We start from the raw sequence: 25,575 nt of genomic DNA on the forward strand, positions 1-25,575 counted from the left end.
CTGTCACAAAACCCCTCACGCCTTAGCTCGCTGTGTCCTGGCGTCACCAGGCCTGACCCCCGGGCCTGGTCTGAGGTACAATATTGCACGGGTGGCCCCTTCTGTGCATGTAAACACAGCCCGAAACATGGCTTCAGCCAAACAAATCCAATTTGATGAGCGATTAATTGGTAATGGGATCTAATGACTTTGGGGATTTTATTTTGAAACACCCCGGCAAAATGGCTGAGGCACTTAACTCCGGCAATGTGGGGGCTGAGCCTGCAGCACAATTAGCTTTCCTCAGGCGTTCCTCCGTGGCTTTCTAATCAGCATCTCATCGCCGGCCTAAATATGTATTTATACAGCACTAATTAGCACCTCCGGGGTACATAATGCCAGGATTGTTTTCTTCAGCACGTGTCTTAATTTAGAGGCCCAGGCGGTAAATAGGAGGTGGGAGGGAAACCATGCGATATCCCCCGACAGCCACGTGCTCCCCAAGGTAAGGGTCAGCGCTCAGGTTGGGTGCGTCTAGTTGTTAATTTTACTTTTCTGGGGCCTTCAAAATTCCTGTCAGCCCCTGAGGTGTGCTCCCTCATGAAGGTCTCTGGCGGGGAGCAGGGCCCTGCACCAACATGGCGCCTGAACACGGCCCCTGCCCCACAGCCGCCAACCCAGGGGAGCTGAGAGGCCAGAAGCGGAGGGCAGACGGAGAACTGGAAAAGGCGACGGTTAGCAGTGGTTTCAGCGCGCTGGCGGAGGCTCCCCCTGCCAGCTGGGTGTTATCAAGCCCTGTAGCAAAAGACAATCTGGATAGAGGAGGATCACGCCACTGCTTTGCAAATGTTCCCAGCACGAGATGTCAAAGGTGCTCAGCAAATGAAGGGCTGAGATGCTCGGCAGGCACAGGTGTCCATACATGTGTTATACTGTTTTGCTGCTCAGAAAAAGCCCCAACTCACCGGCACCTTCGTTTGAACACGGCAAGTGTCATTTTTAAGAGATCTATCTTGTTCCCCATATGGTGTGCTTGGACGAGGATTATCTGGGAGGACTTCTGGATTTGAAGCTGTCCAGTTAGTGGCTGTCTGTATTCATTTTTCAATGCCAGAAGCAAGCCCCTAGTTGCCTGAATATATTCCTGCTCTCCACAGCTGGTGCGGGCTAGCGGCAGCTCCGAGTTCCTGGTGGCCTCATTGCAGCCTGGCTCTCAGCATCGTGCCTACTGCTTGGCCTGCTCTGGAGAACGTCACCGGGGTCATCTCCAGTGCAGGGGGATAATGTGCTTGCTTTTACCCAGCCTGAAGAGAAAGCTGGTGCCCAGGAGAAAGCCAGGCTACATTAAAAGACCAGTGAGTTGACTGGAGACCACCGAGTTGCCCTCTTCTTTGGTTGTAACCTCATCTCCGAATGTGCCAAAATAGGTGCCTCAAAAATGTTCCTGCCCCCGTGGCTCAGAAGGTCTTGTTAGATGCTTTTAGATATCTATCAGCCTTTGGATGCACATTCTGAATTCATGCTGATGCTTACAACTGCGAGACACTAACGGGCTCTGGCATATTGCAGGCAGGTTTGGGGCAAGCTTCTTCCAACACATCTCGATTTTGGCCTGCAGCAACCCCAGCTCCTCTGGTCCACGACTGACAACTCTGCCAGAGAGCACAGTGACTGTGACACAGGCACCGTTACCCAAAGCATTCCCATTTCTGCGGGATATGGGGAACACCAATCATCCTGTCCTAACCCCAAAGCTGACTGCTCTTAGAAGGGTGCAGCAGTAGCATGTGATCTGCATGGGTGTTTTGTAGCTGGCTGCTTTGCATGCGGCTGCTGCCCAAGTATCAAGTGTAGACTTTGGATGTCTTCTATGGAAGAGCCAAAGCCCATTTAGACTGAAGTCGAGGAGAGTCTCTGCTGGCTCGCGGTGCTGCACTGCTGGGAGGCTTGATTCCAGCTGGAAGAGGCAGCAGGGTTCATACATACTGCTCAGCTTGTGTATTCCTAACTAGTTACATGTACAAACACTCCTGGTTACTTGCCTAACCCCAGGCAGCTGTGCCACAGGGGGTTGGCGGTTAAGTGGGTGCCAGCACTACAGGGCACCACCTGGCTCTATTTCCCCCAGTTCATCCTGGAAGTAACCCCCACTAGAGTCACTGTGGCTAATGCTTGCCCAATGTACAAATGGAGTTTGCAGCAGAGCTGAGCATAACACCCACTCTCTTTTCAGACTTATGTCTTGGTCACAGACTTTGTTCTCTTCTTCCAGTCAATTCACGTTAATGATTCTGATCTTACAAACCTCAGACACTGGATACTGAGTAAATGCAATCAAAAAAAAAGAAAAGACAGAACAGAAGCAAATCTAATTGCTTCAAAACCTATTTGGCAACAAGGAAATTGAATTGACATAAATGCAAACTGAAATTGAATCCTACAGTTGGAGCTCTTATTGGACTTATTGTCTGATCTGCTTTAAATGCTTAGACTTTACAGGGCTTCTCTCTCAGTCATTTCCACTTGCACCTAAAAATATCATCATAATAAAGGAAAAGAGATCTTGCTGTGGGGACTACGAAGCACACTAGCTAAATTCCTGGTGACCAGGGCCTGCACTTCCCACATTAAAGCAATATTCAGTTCCAGAAACTGAACTGAATATTGTTACGTACTAAGTACTATTGTACTAAATTAATGTGCCTGGACACTTGGCTTGGTGCTTCCTTATACCATGTGATTTTGCTGGTCAGGGCCTCTGTAGCAATTGTGTTGTCTGATCCATTGTCTCAAACTGCACTGTGGAGCACTGAGATGTAGATCCTGGGAACTCCATGAGGTCTTATTCATCTGTAATGCTGCTCTATAAAAGATGGATGCCTCTTCTTGGACTGAGGACCTGCCAGGTAACTCCCAGGGCAGCTATTTACTGGTCTCTCCTTCTTTCCAGACTTGGATAAAGCAACAATACCATTTTAACTCCCTCTACAGTGTCAAGGCTTTAGTGAAACATATCTAATGATACGGTGATCAGCTGAAAGCCAAAGAACTCACCAGCAGCCAGCTTTTTGGGCAGTCAGAAACAGCTGTGCCCCCCAGAATCAGGCAGAGGGGTGGAGCCATTTATCCATTCATGCCTTTCTAATTGTTCTTGAGTGATCAGGGCAAGGTTTTTGTCTCTGTCTAGTAGGACTCAGAGTGCATAGAGAGAAGGCAAAAAGGCAAACACAGTGGGAAACTATAGGTGTTGTCATGCTGAGCTCACTTCACCCACTGCATGCATGATTGGGGAACACTTACAAAAAATGCAAAGAACCCCTGTTTAAAATTCCCTCCCCAGGAGGGAAAGCGTTGAGAGAACTCTAGAATTTTGATCTGTTTCCTGAGTCCTGTATGAACATTATAAATGCTACGTGCTACTATCTAGGGCTTAGACAGTAAGCACTAGTCTAGGGCCTGCGGGGGTCCAGGATCCTTTCTCCAGACTTGCTGTGTTCAGGGGATAATGCAGATTACTCTTCTAACTGCAGTTTTAAAAAGTGATTTGTTCTTTGTGCAGACATCCTCTCTAAGGATGCACGTCAGCCCTGACTTGTGCTGCCCCCCTGTGGAGTTAAAAGGTAAATCCGTTTGTTCCTGGAATCTCATTCTAAAGTTTGTTAGCTAATAGATGTCCATCTATGGCACCTCACTTTGCAAGAGGGTTGCCCGCATATTTTGAACCTAGATGCTGGAATCTTGTTCCAACTCTTAAGACCAAAGCCAGGCACCCCAGCTTTCTCAAGAAAACACTTTGCAAGAAGCCTCCTACTGCTCCAGCTAGTCTTCTCTGACTAGTAACCTGGAGAGCAGCATCCCATTGTCTCTCTTCATTGTGAACATATTCACTACTGCTTTAGATAGACCAGGACTGTAGTGCCACTTGGACTCAATTCCCTAGTGGGTTTCTGTAGGATTAGGTAGGTAGGTGCGTTCTTCCTTTTCTGGCTATCTGATCCATACAACCCTTCTGTTTATTTTTAGCTAAAACCTGGCACTGTTGGTCTACCTGCATGAGAAACATTGCTGAAAAGAAATAAGGAGACATAGATATGTGAAGGGTTTGCTCCACATGCCACTGAAGACAATGGAAAGACTTAGCCTCTGGATCAGATCTTAAGTCTAAAGACAGGAGCTTTAGCACCAATGCTGAACGGTGTGTGAAGGTGAAAGTTTGACTGCTAAAGACTCCCTCTCCTCATTGCTAGAAGGTGAGTACATGAATGGTTTAACTCAAAGTGGTTCCTCTTCTTCTTCCCAGAAGGCTGGTTTGAAATCAGCAGCCCCATTTTCTCATGTGCTTTATTTTAAACAAAAAAAAGCATCTTAAAACCTGGTAGAACCAGTCTATGCCATAACAGTTCACAGGGTAGTTACCAGTATCTGCATCTTGCTGTGGTACTGAAGAGCACTGTCTCCACTCAGCAGCAGATGCTTCTATTCTGCAAAGGGGAGTGAGAGAAACTACAGAGGTTTGAACGTGTACAAGTCCCAGGGAAATGCAGAAAGATGTGTTCACACCCCAGCAGAGTACAGCACCATTCAAGTGAAGACTATAGAGCAGCACCAAATGCTATTTATGAAGGGAGCAAGGCCAGGGCAGGGGGTCTGTTTTCTAGTGTAGGCCCCATGGCTATTTAGTCAAAAAGCCTCATCTTTACAAAGCAGTTCAGTAAAGAGCCCTGCAGACAGTAAAGCAGGGCTGTGCAAATTTAGCTGTGAGTGGGATTGGGCCTTAATTTCAAGGAAAGGTTATGGTAGTCAAAGGGGTCAGCTCCAGCGTCTGCTCCAGTGAAGGGCGCTGCTCCTGATATTCTGTGGTGTGTCCGTTCCTGTGGTGGCCATATTCAAACTTGATCCTTAGCTCGCCAATCTTGGACTGTGGCAAGATGTCGGGTATCCACTCAATAATGAAAGGGGTTGGTTCCTTCTGGTCAGGTGATGTATTGCCTGGAAGAGGAGGGGATGCAGAAGGAGACACCATTGAAGCAGATCTGTCTCGTTGTGTATCAAACACCCTGTTGTCTAAGTGGCACTATACAGTGGCTATAGCTTAGAGTTTTACCCAGAAATTACTAGAACACTTGCATCCTAACTCTATACCTGCAAACTCAAGCTGACAACTCAGAGAGACCAGTTCCTGAGTTGGATCTTACCCATGAGACACCTACCAACTTTGAGGAAGGTCTTGAGTTCCAAGGGCCGGATAATAGGCTGCTTCTCCAGACGTCCATAAGTCTCTGCTATGCTCTCCACTTCCACTTTGGGACACTTGAACAGCTCGTAGGTCCCATCCCGGTTCTGGATGAAGCTGCGTGTGATTTCCAAGGGCATCTCAGCAAAGAAACAAACACAGTTGATAGTGAGCACAAACAGTCTTCCAGCCTGCATCACAGTGCAAGGAGACATAGCAATCCACTTCCAGGTCAGACACCTAATACAGTTCCCCTCACAGATTAGTCAAAGGGAGCCAAATATGTGGGACTGGTGACCCATTGTAATGAGCACCCAGGACATAGCTCATGGATGAGGAACATAAGAGAAACTCCACACCTACAAGAGAGCAAAGCTGTTTTGTCAGGAGAGTGTTGCTTCACAGGAAACCACCTCACACAGGGCTCAAACAAGCCAGGTTTAGATTTACCATAATAGACTGATGCCACTAGGCCACAGTAGAGGCATTCAAGTGCAGTCTTACTAGAGCTCCCCTTGCAGTGGGCATGCTGTGCTGTCCAAACAGCAAGGCTGAAGAAGGCAAAGAGAAAAGTGCAGGCTGTGAATTCTAGTCCCAGGGCAGCTGGGTGTGTGAGGCTATATGTTTTAATGGTGGGGTAATGACCCTTTCCATTCAGGGGCTGGCAGCTTGGCTACAAGAGGCACACCGGAGACAGAAACCTTTAGGTCTCGCTTGTAGTCTGGTGGTGAGAACATTGTTGCTGGAGGCAGGGGCTGTGGGTTTGAGTGCCTGAAAACTGGAGTCCTCTGCTCCCCGTCTCTTATTGGGTTTGCAGTCCAATCTGAAGTTCAAATCACCAGGCAAGGGGTTTTCATAGGTTTCATAGGCATTAGGGCTGGAAGGGACCTCGGAAGATCATCGAGTCCAGCCCCCCGCCCAAAGGGCAGGACGTCAGCTGGGGTCATAGGATCCCAGCAAGATAAGCATCCAGTTTCATCTTGAAGGTGTTCAATGAAGGCGCTTGAACAACCTCCGGTGGCAGGCTGTTCCAGACCTTGGGGGCTCGGACAGTAAAGAAATTCTTCCTTATGTCCAGCCTGAAACGATCTTGTAGTAGTTTGTGACCATTCGTCCTCGTCATCCCTTGGGGCGCTCTGGTGAACAAACGTTCCCCTAGATACTGGTGATCACCCCGATAAACTTGTAGGTGGCCATCAGATCACCCCTGAGCCTGCGCTTTTCCAGGCTAAAGAGCCCCAGGGCTCTCAGCCTGTCATCGTAGGGTCTGCTTCCCTGACCTCTGATCATGCGCGTGGCTCTTCTCTGGACTCTCTCAAGCTTCTCCACATCCTTTTTGAATTGTGGAGCCCAAAACTGGACGCAGTACTCCAGCTGCGGCCTCACTAAGGCCAAGTACAGGGGGAGAATGACGTCCCAGGATTTGCTTGAGAAGCATCTACGCATGCAAGCCAGCGTTTTGGTCGCTTTACTAGCCGCAGCATCGCATTGCAGGCTCATGTTCATCTTGTGGTCAATGATGACCCCCAAGTCTCTTTCTTCCATAGTGCTAACCAACATAGCACTGCCGAGCCTATAAGGATGCTGCGGGTTTTTTTTCCCAAGGTGGAGAACCTTGCATTTATCGGTGTTAAACACCATCAGATTCTCATCCGCCCACTTGCTGAGCCTGTCCAGGTCAGCCTGGATCATCCGCCTGTCTTCTGGTGTGGATGCTTTGCCCCAAAGTTTGGTGTCATCGGCGAACTTGGCCAGTCCACTTCTGACTCCAGTGTCCACATCATTAATGAAGATGTTGAACAGTATGGGTACAAGGACAGAGCCCTGGGGGACCCCACTGGTCACAGGACACCACGATGAGTGACTTCCATCAATTACTACCCTCTGGGTCCGTCCCCAGAGCCAATTTTCCAGCCAGTGGATCGTGGGGGACCCAAGGCGACAACTGACCAGTTTCTCCAAGAGACGATCATGGGACACCAGATCGAAGGCTTTTTTGAAGTCAAGATATATGACATCAATCTCATCTCCCTTGTCCAGGTGATAGGTCACCTGGTCGTAGAAGGAAATGAGATTGGTCAAGCAAGACCTACCCGCAACAAACCCATGCTGGCTATCCCTTAAGATGTTGGCGTCGGCCAGTCCATTAAGGATGGCCTCCTTAATAAACTTTTCTAAGATCTTCCCCGGGATAGAAGTCAGGCTGATGGGCCTATAGTTAGCCGGATCCACTTTCCTCCCTTTCTTGAAGATAGGCACCACGTTGGCCTTCTTCCAGTCTTCGGGCACTACACCAGAGCGCCAAGAGTTTTCAAAGATCCGCGCTAGAGGCTGGGCTATGATGCTCGCCAGCTCCTTGAGTACCCTGGGGTGAAGATTGTCAGGGCCGGCTGACTTGAAGGTATCCAGCTTCTCAAGATGTTCCTTCACAAAGTCAGCATTAATGGAGGGCAGGGGATCACCCTCACCCGGACTTCCCGGCCCTGTAGCGGGCACGGGCGTCCCATGGGGCTGATGAAAGACCGACGCAAAGTACCTATTTAATAGGTTGGCTTTTTCCTGGGCATCAGTTGTCAGTTGCCCCATCTGGTTCAGCAGGGGTCCAACGTTGCCCCTGCTTTTCCTCCGGCTCCCCACATATCTGAAAAAGGACTTTTTATTGTCCTTGATGCTCAAAGCTAGCTGGAGTTCAGTTGCAGCCTTGGCTTTCCTGGTCTGCTCCCTACAGGACCGGACCAGTGCAGAATAATCCTCCTTGGAGGTGACTCCCATCCTCCATCCTTTGTAGGCCTTTCTTTTTAGCCTCAGGAGGTCTGCTAGGTCCCTGGAGAGCCAGGGGGGCTGCTGTGCCCTCTTGCTGCCTTTCCTCCGAGATGGAATAGACTTAGTTTGTGCATGGAGGATCGCTCCCTTGAGGAGCAACCACTCATCTTGAACTCCCCTCTCCCTGTGGTCACAGTCCCTTAGGGCCTCACTGACAAGCCTCCTGAGCTTGTCAAAGTCGGCTTTCCTGAAGTCAAGGACTTGCGTGTTGCTGACTGACTTGCCAGCTTTTCGGCGGATGGTGAAGGTGATCAGCTCGTGGTCGCTGTCACCCAGCTTCCCATCGATCACTAGGTCGCCGACTAGGTCCTCCCCCGTAGCCAGTACCAGGTCGAGCAGCGCTTTGCCTCTCGTTGGCCCATAGACTTCTTGAGCCAGGTAGAGGTCATCCACGCACGAGAGGAAGCTCTGCGACCACTCAGATTTTGCTGAGCGATCCTCCCACGAGATGTCCGGGTAATTGAAGTCACCCATGACAACCATGGTCCTGGAGCAAGCTGCCTCAGCCAGTTCCCAGGCAAACTCCTGGTCAAGCTCAGGACTTTGGGTGGGAGGTCTGTAATAGACTCCCACCATTGTGTCCCCTGTGCCGTGTTCCCCACGGATTTTAACCCAGAGGGTCTCCAGCTGTCCACCCTGGTCGCCAATATCAGCTTGCAGGGACGCGTAGCTTTCCTTAACATAGAGAGCTACACCCCTGCCCCTTTTCTCTACACGATCCCTCCTGTACAGGGCATAGCCATCTATCCCCGTGGTCCAGTCATGGGTGGAGTCCCACCAGGTCTCCGTGATCCCTATGACATCGTAATTGTTTGCACTGAGCAGGAGAATGTGTTCCTCCTGCTTATTCCCCAGGCTCCTGGCATTAGCGTACAGGCAGGCAAGTGCCCCCTGGGGGGCTCCTTCCTTGCCCACAGATTTTACCAGGGCTGGGGCTGGGGTGGGCTCCCTTGAGTGCCGTGATCTGCTGGCTTTGCAAGGATTGTTCAGCGGGCCAGCAGTGGCGGTCGTCCCCCCGTCCCCCAGCGGGCTTAAAGCCCGGTGGAGCAGGTCAGCCAGTCTGGCTGAGAAGAGCCTCCTCCCTAGGGGAGAGAGGTGGAGACCATCTCTTCCCAGCAGCTTGCTGCCTCTCTCGCCAAAGAGCGGGCTGTGGTCATGAAAGCCAAAGCCTTCCCGACGACACCAGCGCCGCAGTCTTTAGTTGACCACATAGATCCTCCTGTCCCTTCTCAGCCCATAGCCTGAGACTGGGAGGATCGACGAGAACACCACCTGTGCCCCCAGACCCTTAAGCCCCGCTCCCAAATCCCTGTAGTGCCTCATGACCTGGCTGGGAGCGCTCCGAGCCGTGTCATTGGTGCCCACATGAATAAGGAGCATGGGATAGCGGTCTGTGGGTTTGAGGAGCTTGGGGATCCTCTCTGCAATGTCCCGGATGCGGGCCCCTGGGAAGCAGCAGACTTGCCGGGCTAAGGGGTCCGGGTGGCAGATTGGCCCCTCCGTCCCCCTCAGGAGGGAGTTTCCCACAACAAACACCTTACGTTTTGTCTTGGGGAGAGCAGGGGCGGGAGCTGCAGTTAGGCCCATGTTGCCTGTGGGGGCTGGCAACTCAGCAGGCTCTGCTGGGGCAGCAAGAGGTGCATACCTGTTGCTCAGTTGTGGCGGGGGTGGGGCCTTGGTGCGGCGGGCCTTAGGGCCCTTGACCACCTTGGTCCATGCCCCTGGCTGGACACAGCAGGAGGTCCCAGAGTCCTCCTCTGGCCTGGAGGGAGACTGTGATCTACCCTCTGCCTCCCGGGGGAGAAGGGCCTGGCAGTAGGAGTCTATCTCCCGCGCACAGTCCCTGATGGCACGCAGTCTGTGGACTGTGGCCTGGAGCTCCTCCAGCTGGCGCACCAGAGACCCCAAAAGGGAGCAGACCCCACAAGGGGAGGTCGCCATGCTCCCAGGCGCCAGAGCCTGAAAAAGGGACAGGCAGCCCCCGCAACCGAGAGCCAGGGGCTCCGTCTGCATGGAGCCCGGGACCAGGGGCTCCGTCTGGGTGGCCGTGTCTGAGGTGCCAGAGGGGGGGGCCGCGGAGCCCGAGGGGACCCTCGGGGTGCGGCGCGAGCCCATCCGTGTCATGCCTCTGGCAGGCTGGCTACGGCTGGGGCTGTCTACCCCGGGGGGTGCGCAGGCAGGGTCTGGCGAACTCCGCACGAACTCACGCGCCGGCAGAGAAGCGCACCTGTTTGTGCAGCCTGTTCGTGCGGCTCCAGTCGTGTGGCTCCCTGGGGGGCTGGGCGAAGTAGGGGCCTGGGCGGGGCTTGACCCGGCCCGGCTCCACTCAGCTGCCGCCTCCCACACACACACTAAGGGGGTTAGCCCCTTCTCTCCACGGGCCCCGCTTACCCCAGCTGCGCTGGAGGTCAGCGGGGGGCTCCGCGGCTGCTGGAGGGTTTCTGGGGGGCTTCGGGGGAGCGGGGGCACAGCAAGCTTTCACCCGCGCATCTCTCGCCGCTCCCACGTCTAACTCAAAGTTTTGCTGCTTTTTTTTCAATGGAGGACTCAGAAAAAAGCAGAAAAAAACCCTTGCCTTGATCTTCAAATTGGACTGTGAACCCAATTTCCCTCTGGCTGTGTAATCACAGTTCACCTCAGGACCCCACCTGCTAGGCAGGCACCAGAGTGGAGATGAACCCACATAGGAGATGGGGACCAGAAGACTCCAGCCTTTGAGGATTCAAATCTACAGCCCCTGCCTCCAGCAACAGTGGTCTCATCACCAGACTACAAGCGAGACCCCAAGGTTTCTGTCTCCGGCGTGCCTCTTGTAGCCAAGCTGCCAGCCCCTGAAAGGAAAGTGTCATTACCCCATCATCAAAAACATAGCCTCCCACACCCAGCTGCTTGGGACTAGAACTCACAGTCTTGCCAGCCCCACAGCACTGTGTGCCACAGGCCACACTCACAGCCTGCCCCTTTCTCTCTGCCCCCTTCAGCCTTGCTGCTTGGACAGCACAGCATGCCCAGTATAAGGGAGCTTCAGTGAAAGTTGTCCCAAGCATATGCCTGTTGGCCTGGTGATCGTGGTGCAGCCTAACATCCTACTCCCAGCAGGTTCAAGCCTGGTGTGGACCCCTGCCAGCAAAGACAGTTCTTCATGTTGCTGAGAGGCTCTCTAGAGCCAGGAGGCTGCTCTGGCTCTGACCTAAATATTACAATGCTTCGTTGCACCTTTTAGCTCCAAGAGTCACCTCTTTTCCCCCAAGTGACAGAAAAGAAGGGAACTGAAGTCATGCTGCTTATTACCTCAGGCAAGTGATGGGGCACCAGAGAAGAAGCCTCCCACCGGGCCTGGTTACATGCAACAACAGACAGTGCTTTAACCTGAGCTCTAGTCCATGCCAGTGCCACCAGGGCAAGAGGCAGGCAGCAGGGCTTCCCCCTCACCCAAATGTTCTAGCACTTGGCCACTGTACTGGCAGGAAATTGCACTTCCAAGGGTCCCAAAAGAAAGGACCCCTGCTGAAACCTGCCTTGGTAGCAGCGATGTGGTTCCACTGTCACAGGAGGCAACTCTGGAATGGTCCTCTTTTTCCCACCAGAGCAGCCCTGTATCTTTGTCCCAGAAGTGCCAGCAACTGCTGAGAGATCTTCTTTTGCCCACAGCTGCTTAATGGAAAAAGAAAAGCCTCTGGCCCTCCTGCGTGAGCTTTGAGCAGTGACTCCTCTCCAGTTGTACAAATGTGATCAGCCCCAGAACCTAACTGCTGGGCAAGTGCTGGAAGGGAAACTCAGTGTGGTCCCATAGAAGGTGGGGAAACAGAAGAGTCCTGACTCTAAAGGCATCAAATCCACAAGCCTCGCAAGATAGTGCCCTAGCCACTAGGCTAAGCACTAGGCTTGAGGGCTTAAGCATCTGATCCTCCTTCTGAAGCCAGGCTATTAGGTCCTCTGTAAAGTAAGCATTGCAGGGCCCAAAGAAACATGGTACCAAGTATGTGCCCCTGCAGCTCAGAACTGGGGTATCTCAGTCCAGTATCAAGAGTTGATTCCCTTTTTTTCCAATCCTTTAATGAAAGCAGTGGGAGGCATCAGCTAGCCCTGAGCACAGTCCTTGCTGATGGGTGGGCTCCTAGAGCTAAGATCATCACTTAGAGTTTCAATTTGAGAACGACTGCTACACAAGGCAGCAAGAAGGCAGGTTTGGCTGACAATATTAGTGAGGTTCTTCAGCTCAGTCATTCTGAAATTAACCCATACTTGTGAGCAGCTCAACTGAACTCCAACATTCTTGCTTACCCACGTGGGTGCTCTCTTCTCTGCAGTTTAGGTTAACAGAACTTGTTCCAGGCTTGGCCTTTATGAAAGGAACCACAAGAATAAAATGCCTTACCTCAGGTGTGTCAAATATTTGTTTGACCTGCAAGATGTTGGTGATGTGCCAGGTGTACTTGGAGAAGGTACCCAGAGGCAGGGCATCTTTCCGGACAAAAGCTGTGAACAAGAAAGCCAACTATTACAGAATAAGCAGGGCTTTGCTACAGCCTATAGAAAAATATTCCAGGAAAAAGTGGAAGTATCGCTTAAAGATCATGCAAGGACCTGGAGAAGCAAGACTACAGATGGTAAAAACCGCAACTTTAAAAAATTGTTTTGCAATAGTGCAGCTCTTTGTCCTGGTGAAATGAACTTTAAATCACAATGTTAATTCTTGGGCTTTTCACATTTGGTGAAAACTGCTTTCCAAGAGCTCTAAAGACAGCCTTGAGCTCAGCATAACTCCCTGGCAAGTCTCTCGTTCAATCAGTATCTCAAGCTTACTCCTCTGTGATGTTACCATGTTAAAGCTCAAAGGGCTGTCTTAAGGCTATGTCCATCCATCTTAGATTTTGTTCCTTCTTATAGGGACAAGTACTATCCTACGGTGGAGTTCTTTACTGTGCAGCAATGCATGTACAGTACAGATGCTGACAGAGCTGTCTGCGGCATGAGGGTGCTTCAGTGAGGGGACTGCCTACCAGCTAGCCCCGTAATGGAGCACACTTGTGCCACAGCCAGACTTTCTGCAGCAGGCTGAGCCAGGTTGGAGTAGCCTTAGGCTGGCAGGATGACCCTCCAGGCCCCCTGCCAGCCAGAGTTGCTCCAACCTGGCTCAACAAGCTGCAGTCTCAGGCACACATGTAAATGTGGTGCCTGGAAGCAATAAACTCTGGCATGATATGCACCAGAGTTTATTGCTTTGCATTAACTGCATGTGTAGACAAGCCCTGTATGTGCTACTACAGAACAATTTGCACTTTGCAATGCTTCATCTTTAAGATGCCAAAGTACTTTGCAAATGTAAACCACACCTCATCACACCCCTAGTCACCATTAGTATACCCCTATTATCAAGTCAATGGAAACATGAGGGGTTATCTTACATCAGCAAGCTCTCATAAGAGCTATCAATAGCAGTGCAAGTCCTTCTTGGAGTCCAGCCAGTATGAGATGTGGCTTTCTCTCATACACTTCAAGTAGTCAAGAGGTACGTATGTGGCTTAGGGCCTAATTGCATGGAAAAGTTAACCATGAAAAAAATGCCCTGCATGGGCACATTTTTATGGGGGAATTTGTTTTTCCATTTTCTTTACACCCTAGCGTGAAATTGAAGAGCATAAATAAGAGCATCCAAGATTGCTGGTAACACTTATGTTATGCTGCTTAACAAGCTAGAATGGCTCTCAAAATAACCACAATTTCCCCTTATTACATGATTCAAGCCATAATTAAAGAGAACAGTCATTTTAGTGACAATTTATTTCCAACTCAGGTACATCAAAAGTAGTGGCAGTCTTCCATTCAGATCTCAGCCTCTCTATAAAGACTGTGAAGCTATCACTGGACATATCCACTGTAATGATGTGAACAGACCTGTAAGCATTAATGAGCTGTATAAACAGCTATTTTCACATAGGCCAAACAGTCCTATGGTGACTTGTGTTCGTTGCTCACCTGAAACACATCCAAAGTGATGACCTGGTTGGGAAAGACTCTGCTATCCAAGTTACTGAATGCTCCTTTATAGTGTAACAGGCAAAGAGGCACCGTACATTACAGCACAGTTAATGACAAAGCCCTCAACTCATCAAAGGCTGCTATGCCTCATGCTTTCAGAGCATGGCCACAAAATGAGATTTTTCCAGAGACACAAAATTAACTGTGATATGTTGTGTGCAGCCACCTCGTAACATCTTGTACCTGTAGTTGAGTTAGGCAGTCTCTTCTTTGTGCTCCCTATTGAAATCCTCTGCTGCAAGGCGTCGAAGAAAGACTGAGGTATGTGGAATACCAGAGGCTCTGGTTTGCCTGCATGGAAAATCAAGAAGGACTGAATTAGAGAAGGGAATGGGGGGGATGAATGCAATAGGATAGGAGATGAATCACCTGCCATTTTGAGCGCTTCCATTAGAGCATATTAGTTCCACTGGCAAGGGACAGACATCTCATTTGCTTTCCTTTTATGATCTCATGTCTCTCAACCTACAAAGGACTGAGTCTGAACAGGAGAAGGAGACCTTGCCCATTGGTGTGTGTAATGTATTGGCAATAATATACTCTGAGCCAGGACCAAACCAATGTCTCCCTCTAGCCTTAAGGTGGGCATTACATTTGTAATTGCTTTGGGCCAGTTACATTTTGCTTAACCAAGTTTTTCCCCTGCAGTTTCTATGGGCTGTGGTGCTTTCTGTAATGGCTGCATAGTGTTGCAGTTGAATAAATATCCAAGTTCTTCTAAGCAACAATCACACTTCCATGGGAGATGGGATTCTGTGTTTTCCTTATGTATGTGTGAGGCCAGAACCTCAGTTGACACAAAATCAGGTAGTCCACTGACTTCAGCAGAAGGGAATACAGTGGGCAGAGTATAACTGGATACGAGAGGAGATAGTAGTACAGCAACCAGTGCTGATCATGCCTCCATTGGAGCATTGTGTCCAGTTCTAAGCACTGAATTTTAAGAAGGATGCAAAAAAACTGGAGAGAATCCAAAAGGCAAGGAAGAGAGATGATACTGGATAGCAAGCTGCATGGAGAAAGGTTGAGAGGACTAGGTATGTTTACCTTGGATAAAAGGAGATTGAAGGAGGCATATGAATGCAAAGAAACACCTGCCCCATCCATGGCAAGTATTGGCCTGCAGATTATTCAAGCTAGCTAAACCTTCAACCACTTAACTCTCATTGTTACTTTAGGAATGGAGTGGCAGCAAATGCAGCAAGGTTCAAAGCTCTGTGGGGCAGCTACAGAACAACAGCACTTACCATCAAACTGGTAATGCATGGTTTGATGGATGCGTTCAGTGACACTGGCCAACCATTCTTGGAAGGACAAGGACACCTGTGATTCATCGAGCAACTGATTACAGGCTAAAAGAAAAAAGAAAGCCTTGATTAAAACTGCACTTGAAACACGAGATTCTTCACGTCCAAGATGCAGCTCCCACAATGGAAAGACAAAGTTATTCGAGCCAGAAACATGGTGAGTCCCTATTAGCAGCTTTTCTGCATGTGTATATGAAAAAAGTATATTCGGCATCCCAATTCCTCAATTTGATTGCCTTTCCTGAGATAACAGAAAGAGAAGTTTAGAGGGGAAACCGCAACAGCAATATTTCTGCTGTGACAGATCAGACCTTATTCTTGGCTGGTTTCCAGGATTTAATTTTCTAGAGAACGTTTGAGATTCATGGGGCTTTAAGAATTGGCATGCAGAGTCAAACATGTGTTGCCCTCTGAACACAGGTACCAGCAATGTTGGGCCTGAGCACCCCCTAATCCTTGGGTATTCAGCACCACAGTGGAGAAAAAAATCCAGTGGAGAAAAAAATCAGGGCCTTTATACCATGAAGCAACGTTCATATGAAACTTTAACCTGAAATAATTGTTAGGGTTCAATCCTGCAGACTTTCCATGGTGTGAAAAGTCTGAATGAAGGCAGTGACTAGACTGAGTGCCTAAAGATAGGTATTCAGGAAAGTCTGCAGGATTGGGGCTACTGATAATATTTTGCCTAAAGCCCCCTGCCCTGTAATTTCAGTCAGGTCTGGTGCTCTTTGCCCTCAGTTGCTACATAGTGTTATCATTAATCAAGTGATCGCGTCCATCTCACGAACAATGACTCTTTACTAAAAGCATAGGAAACTCACATCTGCTAGTAATCCCGCTGAACTGCAACAGGGTGAGATTACAGAATAACACAAGAGCAGGGGGATAAAAGAGACAAAGGGCCAAGATAATTCTGGCAAGATTATTCTTCCTACTTTAATATTACTTCATACAAAAATGTAATTAGTTCTGACTTCAGCTTTTTCCAAATAAACAAAGGACATTAAGAAAATTGTACCAAACCACAGCATCACCAAGAGTTGCAGGTGAATAAGGAAACAGAGCAGGAATATAGTAGGCATTCAAGGAAACAGTAGGAATATAGAAGCGTTTACAAAAAGTCTGACCCCAATATCAGAGAACAGCCCTTACAGACTTAAAGGGAAACTAGATGGAGCCTTAAAACTTAAGGCATCGCCAGAATAAAATCATATGTATATACAGATACTCCTAAATATAAATAAGCAGTCCTAATACGAGACAGAAATGAATGTTCTGAAAATATAACCATGTATAAACAACCCTAAGAAAGCTGAGGGCTATTTGAGTTTGTGGCATTGCTGCTGGCGTGTGCCACTGGGCATGTGCCAGACATGGGTGTTACACTGGTGGGGTTTTACCCAGTACAGGTCAGAAGCACGAGAGAGGAGAATCATGCCTCCCAGATGTTAGAAGGAGAAATGACAGTACTGACTTATCTCTCTGACTGAAAATGTGTCTCTGTGTGGTTATCAAATGCAACTATTAACAGGTTCTAGCAAGGGGTCACCTCCGACCCATCTCTACCACTATTGGGGCTGTTTGTACACATGGACAGGGGAGACAGCTGAGGACCAGAATTCAGTAGTTCCATGCTTTTTTTATTTTGACTTGGCTGCTACTTTTAATTGTAACTTTACTTCATTTCCCTACGAAATACATTTGTATTTACTTATAAGCACTAGCCACAGCAGAGTCTTGATTTTTTGACTTGGCATGAGAAGGAAGAAATCCATGCAACAGCCAAAAAAGGACTAGGTCAACACCAGCTGAGAGATGGATACTGCTGTCTGGGGCTACAGTTTACTCAGCTGGTAGGATGTGCCACAGAGGTATAGCATAGGGCCACTGCTTACCACAGGGGAGCTGAGAGAGCAGAAGAATCTGATTTTCATTTCACTTACTCCAGTGCCTACCTGGAGTGATTCCACTGAGGTCAAGTGAGTTATAATGGTGAAAGAGGAAATTCAGGGCCAAAGGATTCCTTCCAGGTGTTTATATTCTAGTAATATAAATTACTAGAGCCAAACTATCAACAAAGCTCTGCCAATTCCATGGTGCAATGTTAGCTTACATTAGCCGGCTCTTTGCCAGCAGCATTTGTAGGTATGCTGGTATTTCAGCTGCTGAATGAAGGACCGTGGGAGATGGTGCTTACCTTGCCTTTTGAGTGAGGAGGCCACTGCTGGCTTTTTCAATCCACTTTTCCTCAGGTTGCTGTTGGTGGCATCCTGGGCCAGAAGCGGACTGCCTACTTGTGTACCTTAAGTTCAATTGGAGAGCGCTTTAGTTTGCAAGCCACAGTGACAGTGTGCTGCCCATGACCTATAAGATCTAGACAGGTAGCTTTTGAGTGCCAAACACCATAATGGAGAGGTCTTCTCCCAGTGGCGGGAGTGGAAATCTGTGAGGCCCTTCCCATCTCTACCAACCCGTGCCTTGGGCACTGCTAATACAAGGGCCATGCTGGTGTGAAGAGTGCAAAGAGAGGATCTTACAGATGGTATCTTCCACCTCCAAATCCCTTCACAGTTTACAGAACCATAGAAACATATGGCTGGAAGGGACCTCAGGAGGACACTTAGTCCAACCTTATGAGTTCTGGATCTGATCACACTGCTGTCTATCCAAATGACCTTTAATGCAAAATGCAGAAGCACCACTTGGAGCAGGTGTACAGGCACAGAACCCAGGACCTGCTCTCTTGCGAGACAGCAACCATATCACTGAGCCACTATGTCTGGCTTGCTCACCTCTGGTCAAGAGCTTAGGAAAAGATTCTTTGATAATATATTCCCATATCTTTCCAGGTATTAAAGTTGGAAGACCCAAAGTATTACAGGTTTAAGGAAAAACTTACACTCCTGAATCCCATTTTCCCTTAGACTTGTCTCTCATAGGATCCTGCAGGGGCCCAGCAAAAGCCCTGACACATGGGACTGCCGATCAACATGCCTCCACTTTATAGGCAAAGTCTTTGTTACTGGTATTTAAGTTTGTCACTTTGCCCCCTCCCATGGTTAAATTTCAGAGCAATTCTAATGTTCCTGTCTAAGGCTTCCCATATAATAAAGTTCTCTTCTTTAGTGCAGCATTCCCAGCTTAGAATCATCTAAAAATTTCTTTGAAAGATTCATAATGAGAATCTATACCTACAATAACTTACTGTACAGACAGAAGGCAGGGTAGAGTTTTACCTTATAGGTTAATTTTTTTCAGAGAAACGTAAGCTTTTGTAAACAACAGCTTATGTTGTCAGATGCTATGAACTTGTAGAGAGCAGACATTCAAATGACACGCTCTGAAGCCACTGTTAAAAAACAGACAGGGTCACTCACCAGAAGCATCATCTTTTTTCCTTTTCTTTGGTTTGGAAGCAGCAGACTCGCCAGATTGCACAGTTGATTCAGGCTGGCAAACTAACTGGGGCACTATAATTCCTTTGAGACCTGGGAAAAGCAGAGAGGAAAGAGCAAAAATTCTCTGAATCCATCATAATGTAGTCCTAAGTTTGCACAACTTTATGGCTCTGCTCCTACAACAGTCATAGATGTGCTTTTCTCGTGAGGTGTCTGAATGAACTCAGGAGGGCACCTTATGTGGGTAAAGTTCCTCAAATGGAAATGCCCTTGACTGTAGACACAACTGCATAAATGATAAACGGACACAAATCTCTTCTCCCACAGAACACCTTCAAAGCCCGGTCATGCATCCTCTGCCCTTTGTACAGACTTTTAGCTGCAAAGTCCCTGTCTTTTTCCCACTCCCAGGGCCTTGGTTTTATTCTTGCATTCCCCTGGAAGGAATGAAACAAAGCTGCAGCCATCAACCGCTTTGCTGGATGGCTGATATATCGCTCACATAAAGTCTCTGTAAAAGTGCAAGGATGCTAAGGTTCTCCCTGCAGTAATACATTTACACAGGGAAAGCATGGATAATAAAGCCCTGGTGGGGACTTGGGAAGGAAGGGAGGCACTCCTAGGATGGTGATCTATGGATCACATTTGCTTCATAGGCTGGGAATGAAAACTCTCTGCTCCTAGTGGTGATAGCAAATGGAGAGTCCAGGACACCCCCCGACCCTGCAGCAGAGACTGCCTTTTCTGTCCAAACCCTGCCCACCCCAAGTTCTCCCCTCTCCCTTGCTCAAACCCAGCTGTCAGAGCTGGCTCCGCGTTAGCCCCAACCTACCACCTGCATCGTAACTGAGGAAATCCGAGAACTCCTGAGCCAATGCCTCGTCACTGGCAAAAGCAGAGATGCAGGCGAAAAAGTGGATGCATCGCTGGGTAGCTGTCTCCTTGGCTGTGCTGGCCTTGCTGGACTTCAGGGGCTGGCAGGAGCAGAGAAACCGGTGCTCGGCCATGTTCTTACTGCTCATCTTCTGAGCAAAGGAGGCATGCAGGTACCCCAGGCTGTGCTTCTGGCTGGCCTTGCACTTAACCACCAGCACATTCTTGGTGATCCTCTGCACAAGGGGGCCGGTGGGCTCGGTGGCCAGCTGCCAGATGGTCTGCTTTGTTTCAGGGGAAGCCTGCATAGAGTTCAGGACAGAGCTCTTCAAAGTCAGAGGCGTGGCCTCTGTTTGGCAGTTCACAGCCAGCTTGATATGTTGGCACTGGTTCTCCACCACACCTTGTGTGGCTGCTTTCAAGCATGAGGGGACATAGCAGCGCCCAGAGCTGAGCTGGGTGATGATGGTCCCATCAACAGTCTGGATGGTGGTCTCAGAAACCCCCAGCTCCACAAAGCACCGGTAATCCGGGCCCCTGTCCCTCTGCCGGACCGAGTAGACCTGCAGGTCTGAGCCAGTGATGATCTTCACAGCATCGGCACCAGGCTGCTTGCGCACGCCATAGCGGAAGATAGTTCCACAGTTCTTGTTCTTGCAGCTCAGCCCACGTGTGCCATTATATGTGCCGCAACGAGGGCATTTCCTTATTCCCCTCAGCGTCGCCTTCCCCAAGTCAGATAAGAAAGCAGGGACTTTCGTCCTCACAGAGCTCGGTTCCATCCTGCCGGGGGCCTAGAACGTGAGAGAAGCCAAGAAGTAAATCTGAGTAGTGCCTGGTCTCTGCTACAGAGCACTGCAGGAAGAACTGTGTTGGCCAAGGGCATGAACAAATCACTTACCCTGGCTGGTGAAGCTGGCAAAACCTGCCAGGATGCATGCAGCTCTGCCCCTACAACAGGGGAGGTGACGTATGCCTGAATTCTGCCAACACAGAGACAGCAGCAGCTCCATAGCTTAGATGAGCCCTGAGTTCATAGATGCAATGCTTAGCTAGGCGTTTAATTTGAGCTGCAGTGGCACTCAGAGCCTGATGGAGTTCATGCCACATAGGGCTGGGGGCTGCACAACTGCATCACAAGAGACCATCCCTGGCCTTCACGGCTCACAACAGAAACAAAGCTTGCAGCAGGTGGGAGGGGAAATGGGGCCATGGGGTGGGGAAGGACACGGGGCTGAGTCAGAGACCAAGCTCACATCCAAAACCAGAGGAGCAGGTCCTCTGTATGCAGGCACTTTGGTTCATGTATGCATCCCCACCTGAAACCATTTTTTTAGGCCCTCTTTCCACACAAATGAGAGGCTCCAGATGTGTGCATGTGGGCACTGACATTCAGCAGCTGCCAGCATTTATGCCATGCCAACTACTCTTGAGAGCAGGCTGGCACAGGGGGGACTTTCAAAGTGAGCAGGTGATTTGGATGCTTGATTCCTTAAATTGTATTGAGAGGAGGGTGTCTAAATCCCTTAGGCAGCCACGGAGATCTCTGTTAAAACACTGGCAGCTGACAGGTCCAAGGGCATCCATAGCTGGAGGAACAAAGGTAGCAATGATATGATGAGTAGCCCAAGGGGAGACAACACATACGTGCACCCTCTTGTGCCATCACATTCAGTCTCTGCAGCATCAGCCAGATTTATCCATACAGCAGAAAGCACAATTTAGTGATTCCCATGCTATTCGTCACCTTCCCATGCCCACACTGAGGCCTGGCTGACAGATGCTAGTTTACCAGTTTGGTTAGAAATGTGAGTTTTTACCACTACAGTCATACTGGTAGAGGCACTTATATCAGTTGAAATGTGCCTTGCATATCTAACTCTGCTTATGTTCTGTATGTAAGAGCAGGTGCCCTTTCGAAAGGGCTCTAAATATCCACTCTCTGAGGGCACAAACTGTACCAATGGCATATTCCCTTGTCACAGAATGGTGTGTGAAAGGTGTTTGAGTTGATTTAACTGTGCACTTCAGCCGCACGACTTGTGCATGAAGAGAAGGCCAAAACTTCAAACTGCTCAGCACAGCAAACCTCTGGATCCTAACCTACAAACAGGTTTGCAAAAGACAGACAGCCTTCCCATGGCATTGTCAGAAGGCAAATCAGTCCATCCATATCTGTCTAAACCGGAGTCAAAGGAGAATCAAGCCAGATTATTTGATGGTGAAAGGGCTGCAAGGCTCAGGTTCTTTGGCCTCCAGACAGCAAGGCTGGATAGTGCTCCAAGCGCCAACAGCTCCTTTAAGATGACTGCAGTGAGCTGTGCACAGTCCACACTTCGCTGCCTACTTACTTCCCACCCTGACAGCAGTGTCCCTTCCCATGCAAGTGCCTGGACTCTTATCTCTATATACAAAGCTGGACAGCAACAGCTCTGCCTGAGGCCCACAGGATGTGGTTGAGGGCAAAATGGTTTTGGGATCCTTCTGGACGAGGTACTGCGACCTTGGGAGGTGATCCAGTCCTTGCTGATTATCAAAAGAGAACAGGTGGGTATGAGAGCCAGGAGAAAAAAGCCAAAAGGATATTGCTATGGAAGAGGAAACAGGAGAACAGAGTGCAGAAGACAGTGGCCAGCAGCTGTGCACAGCTCTGCAAGGCAGGAGGCTGGCTTTGTAAAAGGGGTTACTAACCTGGGACAAAGAGCAGATGATCTCAGGGATACCCACTAGCATGTAGGTGGCTCAGAGGTTCTTCTGTCCTTCTGCAACTTCCCTTTCAAATGTCTGCATGCCAACCCTGTCCTTCAAGCTTATAGGCTCTTACGTGTAGTAATAAAGCACATGAAGCTGGATCTTGAGAGATGGGAGGCACCATTAGGCCTTAAGTACTGTGGGCATTAAATGAATGCTATAGGCATCGCCACTAAAGTTCCCAGCATGCTGGAATCCCCTTCTGAAGGTGCAGGCAGGAAAGAAAAGTGTTACACAGTTGGCTTGTATGCCCCACACCTGTCTTCTGCCACAATCTCACCCCCCACCAATGCTGATGCTTTCTTCAGAGGGAAAGCAACATACAAGGGACTTAACATGAACTCACAGTCTTGGTTAATGCCTTATGTGGTTTCTGTGTCTGGGGTGGGAGGGAAGAGGTGAGATCCCAAGTCTTTGAGCCTTTCATAGACCAGTGACCAGTGCCTAGTTCTCAGACCCAGAGGTGTCATAATCGAGAAGTTCTGTTGCATCAGTTGGCAGTACACCATTGTGAGGTTTCTGAGAGGTCACAGCAGCACAGAGCCACACCAAATGGATCTGAATCTGTGATTACTGCAACCCAGAATGACCTTTGGAAGACACTGGGCCTTCAGAAGCACTGAGTTAGGCTGGGCTTTAAAAGAACATGGGGTTCTAGCAGTAAGGCAAGAGAATGAAGAGACCTGTACATCATCTTCAACCACGTCACATCTGATGTTTGGGGCATGGGAGCTGCATGCTTCAGGACTGTGTCAACAGAGAGCAATGTACCAAGTGACCCATAACTTTTTTGCTGTGCTAGCCCAAGAATATAACAAATAAGGCAAAGTCAGATAATCCATCTCAGAGAGTACAAGGGAAGTCTGCCACAGCTTTTGTTATGGGGAATTGAGCTAGATAAGCCCTTTCAGTTCTGAACCCTTCTTCTGCTTGTGCTTGTAATACCTTTCACAGGGAAGGTGGGTGTCAATTTATGTCAGGAGCTTTAAGGAACTGTCCTGTATAATTTGTGCAGTCAGTGACACACGTGTGGGAAGATAAAACACACACACACACACACACACACACACACACACACACACACACACATAGAGGCAGTTACAGTGCCCCAAGGCATTGCCAGTCCCAGCAAGAGTGAGAGAATAGGCAGGGGGGCCCTGAGATAAGGAAATAAGAACGTACATTTCAATTTGTAGGAACGTGCTGTTGACTCATTGCTTGGAGGCATTAAAAAGTGAGCCTCAAGACTGGATCTGAGTGGAATAAGGCTGGTTGTCTGGCAGTGCCCTAACGGGATGGAATGAGAAGTTACAGAACTGTAAATATTAACAGGCTGGGTGACACACTACAGTCGTGTTATTTACATGCCAAAGACAGGGCCAAGAGTGACAAGTTTGAGAAAAAATGGAAATAAAGATTTCATATAATTTGAAGGGCTGTTTTAATGGGAGTTAGTAGCTGCTAAGAGATTTACATAAGAAATGAAGCTATGCTGAACCCCTTTTGTTTCAAGTGTCTGAATACAGCTCTTTCCTCAGTGTCTTTGCTTCCCTGATCACGTGCGTTTTTTTAGTGAAATAAAAAAGTAGAAATCGTAAAAACTGGCAGATCCAAGCCATTTACAACTTTAAGATATTCCTTAATCCAACAACTACCAATTCTGCTGCATTACGACTTTGGCAGGGGTCAGAGAGTGCATCTGATTTGCACAACTGCACAGCAACTTGCATCGGCCTGTTAGAGGCAGAGGAGTAGCTGGAACATCAGGGGAACCACAGCCGGCTCCAACTTTCTTCAGGCAAAACTTCCTGACTCCTCACTATTGTGAAGCGGTAACAATCCCTGTAACGTAATGCCCCTGCTGGCATCACCTTGTCCAGGGCAGGTGATTCACTGGTTGGTCACTTCGCCGGGGTCACCCGACTCCAGTTGTCTTTCCTGCCTGGTGCAGGGGGCTGGACCCAATGATCCTCCGAGGTTCCTTCCAGCCCTTCGCAATCTATGAATATATATTTCTGTAGCATGTGTCTAATAAAACAGACGCGTCTCTGTTGGGAGTTTCTGGCTTTACTTGTGGCAACAACACTGGAGGCACTGAGGTAGACAGGGATTATGTTTCTGGGACTCTCTCATTTAACAAATTCTCAGAGCATTTGGGTGCTTGAAATGCTCCCAGGAAGTTGACCTGTCTGTACCAGAGCTTTCAGGCGTGAGGCTCTGGCGGAGGTGCACTGGCTTGGCAAAAAATACCCTAGTATAGCCACAGCCCCCACGGAGCGGAGAACGGCACTATACAGCGCGGCAAAGATGCTCGATTGCTGCCCCTTGGCAATGCCGTGGGATGAAAGGTTGGGGATACTGAATGTCATGGTGAGCAATGACATCGCGATATGGCCGAGGAGCAAAGACGCAAGCGCTGGACTGGACTAACGCCAGGACATCCTGACGATGCAAAGGTGACGTGACATTGCCTGCAAGTTCCCGACTCTGTCAGTGCCCAACCACAGACCCGAAGGGGCTGGGCACGCCGTGCCCTCACCGTGCCGCGGTGCTGCGGAGGCACGCACGTGGCACCTCGTGTTGCAGACATGCTGAACGCGGCGAGGCCGCACGGAGGTCACGGGAGGACGCACACCGCAGCATCTCGGTCACGCGGCAGCGGGAGGTCACCAGCACGGCCACGCCATCTGTGACGTGGATGACGTCAGCGCCCCCCCGCCACGCCGCTGGTGACGTTAACCCCACATCATGGATGACAAGGGACCGCCATCCTCACTTTGCCCCCTTGCCCCCCAGGGACATCAGCGTGGCAGGTGACGTCACACGGGCGCTCGTGCGGATGACGTCGCGCGCCGAGCTGGCCTCCCCTCCCCCAGCCCGGCCCGGGAGAGGGGCGCAGGCTGAGGGTCGCCTCCTCCCCCTTCCCCTCATTTCCCATCGTCCTCTGCGAGCGCCCTGATGTCACTTCCTGTTCCTAAGCGGCAGGGGCTCCGGCCCGGCCACCCCGAGCGGGCCCTTACCTGGGCGGCCTCGCCCGGCCTCGGGTCCCAGCCGGGCGGCGCGTCAGGGGAGTCAGCGAGCGGCCTTCGCCATGGCTCCTTACATCCAGCCGGGGGGCCCCGGCTGTAACAGCGCCTCTCGTTGGCTAGTGCCGGCACATGACACC

At 49.6% G+C, this 25,575-nt stretch overlaps 1 protein-coding gene and 1 long non-coding RNA gene across 4 annotated transcripts; one reads left to right on the forward strand and one right to left on the reverse strand.

The window, feature by feature from the left end:
* Positions 1 to 4,302: 4,302 nt before the first annotated feature.
* Positions 4,303 to 25,560, reverse strand: C7H2orf42 (chromosome 7 C2orf42 homolog). Of its 3 annotated transcripts, none has more exons than XM_014609803.3 (9): positions 25,430 to 25,560; positions 19,621 to 20,452; positions 18,765 to 18,875; positions 17,585 to 17,689; positions 15,325 to 15,429; positions 14,261 to 14,368; positions 12,414 to 12,514; positions 5,190 to 5,352; positions 4,303 to 4,968 (listed from the first exon to the last, which is right to left on the reverse strand). In XM_014609803.3, the coding sequence occupies exons 2-9, from the start codon at positions 20,438 to 20,440 to the stop codon at positions 4,760 to 4,762; spliced, it is 1,722 nt and encodes a 573-aa protein (XP_014465289.2). In that variant the 5' UTR covers positions 20,441 to 20,452; positions 25,430 to 25,560; the 3' UTR covers positions 4,303 to 4,759. The 3 variants fall into 3 exon arrangements, with proteins under 3 accessions (XP_014465289.2, XP_014465288.2, XP_006272066.1); XM_014609802.3 differs by having other exon boundaries at positions 19,618 to 20,452; positions 25,430 to 25,556; XM_006272004.4 differs by lacking the exon at positions 25,430 to 25,560 and adding an exon at positions 22,350 to 22,872 and having other exon boundaries at positions 19,618 to 20,452.
* On the forward strand, positions 15,425 to 24,461 carry LOC109282020 (uncharacterized). The gene is made up of 2 exons (XR_002088901.2): positions 15,425 to 15,541; positions 24,093 to 24,461. It is a non-coding gene; the product is annotated as an uncharacterized LOC109282020 (long non-coding RNA).
* Positions 25,561 to 25,575: the final 15 nt, after the last annotated feature.

The sequence above is a fragment of the Alligator mississippiensis genome, chromosome 7 (assembly GCF_030867095.1).
Source record: "Alligator mississippiensis isolate rAllMis1 chromosome 7, rAllMis1, whole genome shotgun sequence".
Lineage (NCBI taxonomy): Eukaryota > Metazoa > Chordata > Crocodylia > Alligatoridae > Alligator > Alligator mississippiensis.

Coding starts and splice junctions, on each gene's coding strand:
- C7H2orf42 (XM_006272004.4), bottom strand. CDS start 22,391: ATGCTAGTGGGTATCCCTGAGATCATCTGCTCTTTGTCCCAG. Junction 14,369..15,324: donor CATGCATTACCAGTTTGATG/GTAAGTGCTGTT, acceptor TTTTCCATGCAG/GCAAACCAGAGCCTCTGGTA. Junction 5,353..12,413: donor AAATATTTGACACACCTGAG/GTAAGGCATTTT, acceptor TTCTTTGCTGAG/ATGCCCTTGGAAATCACACG.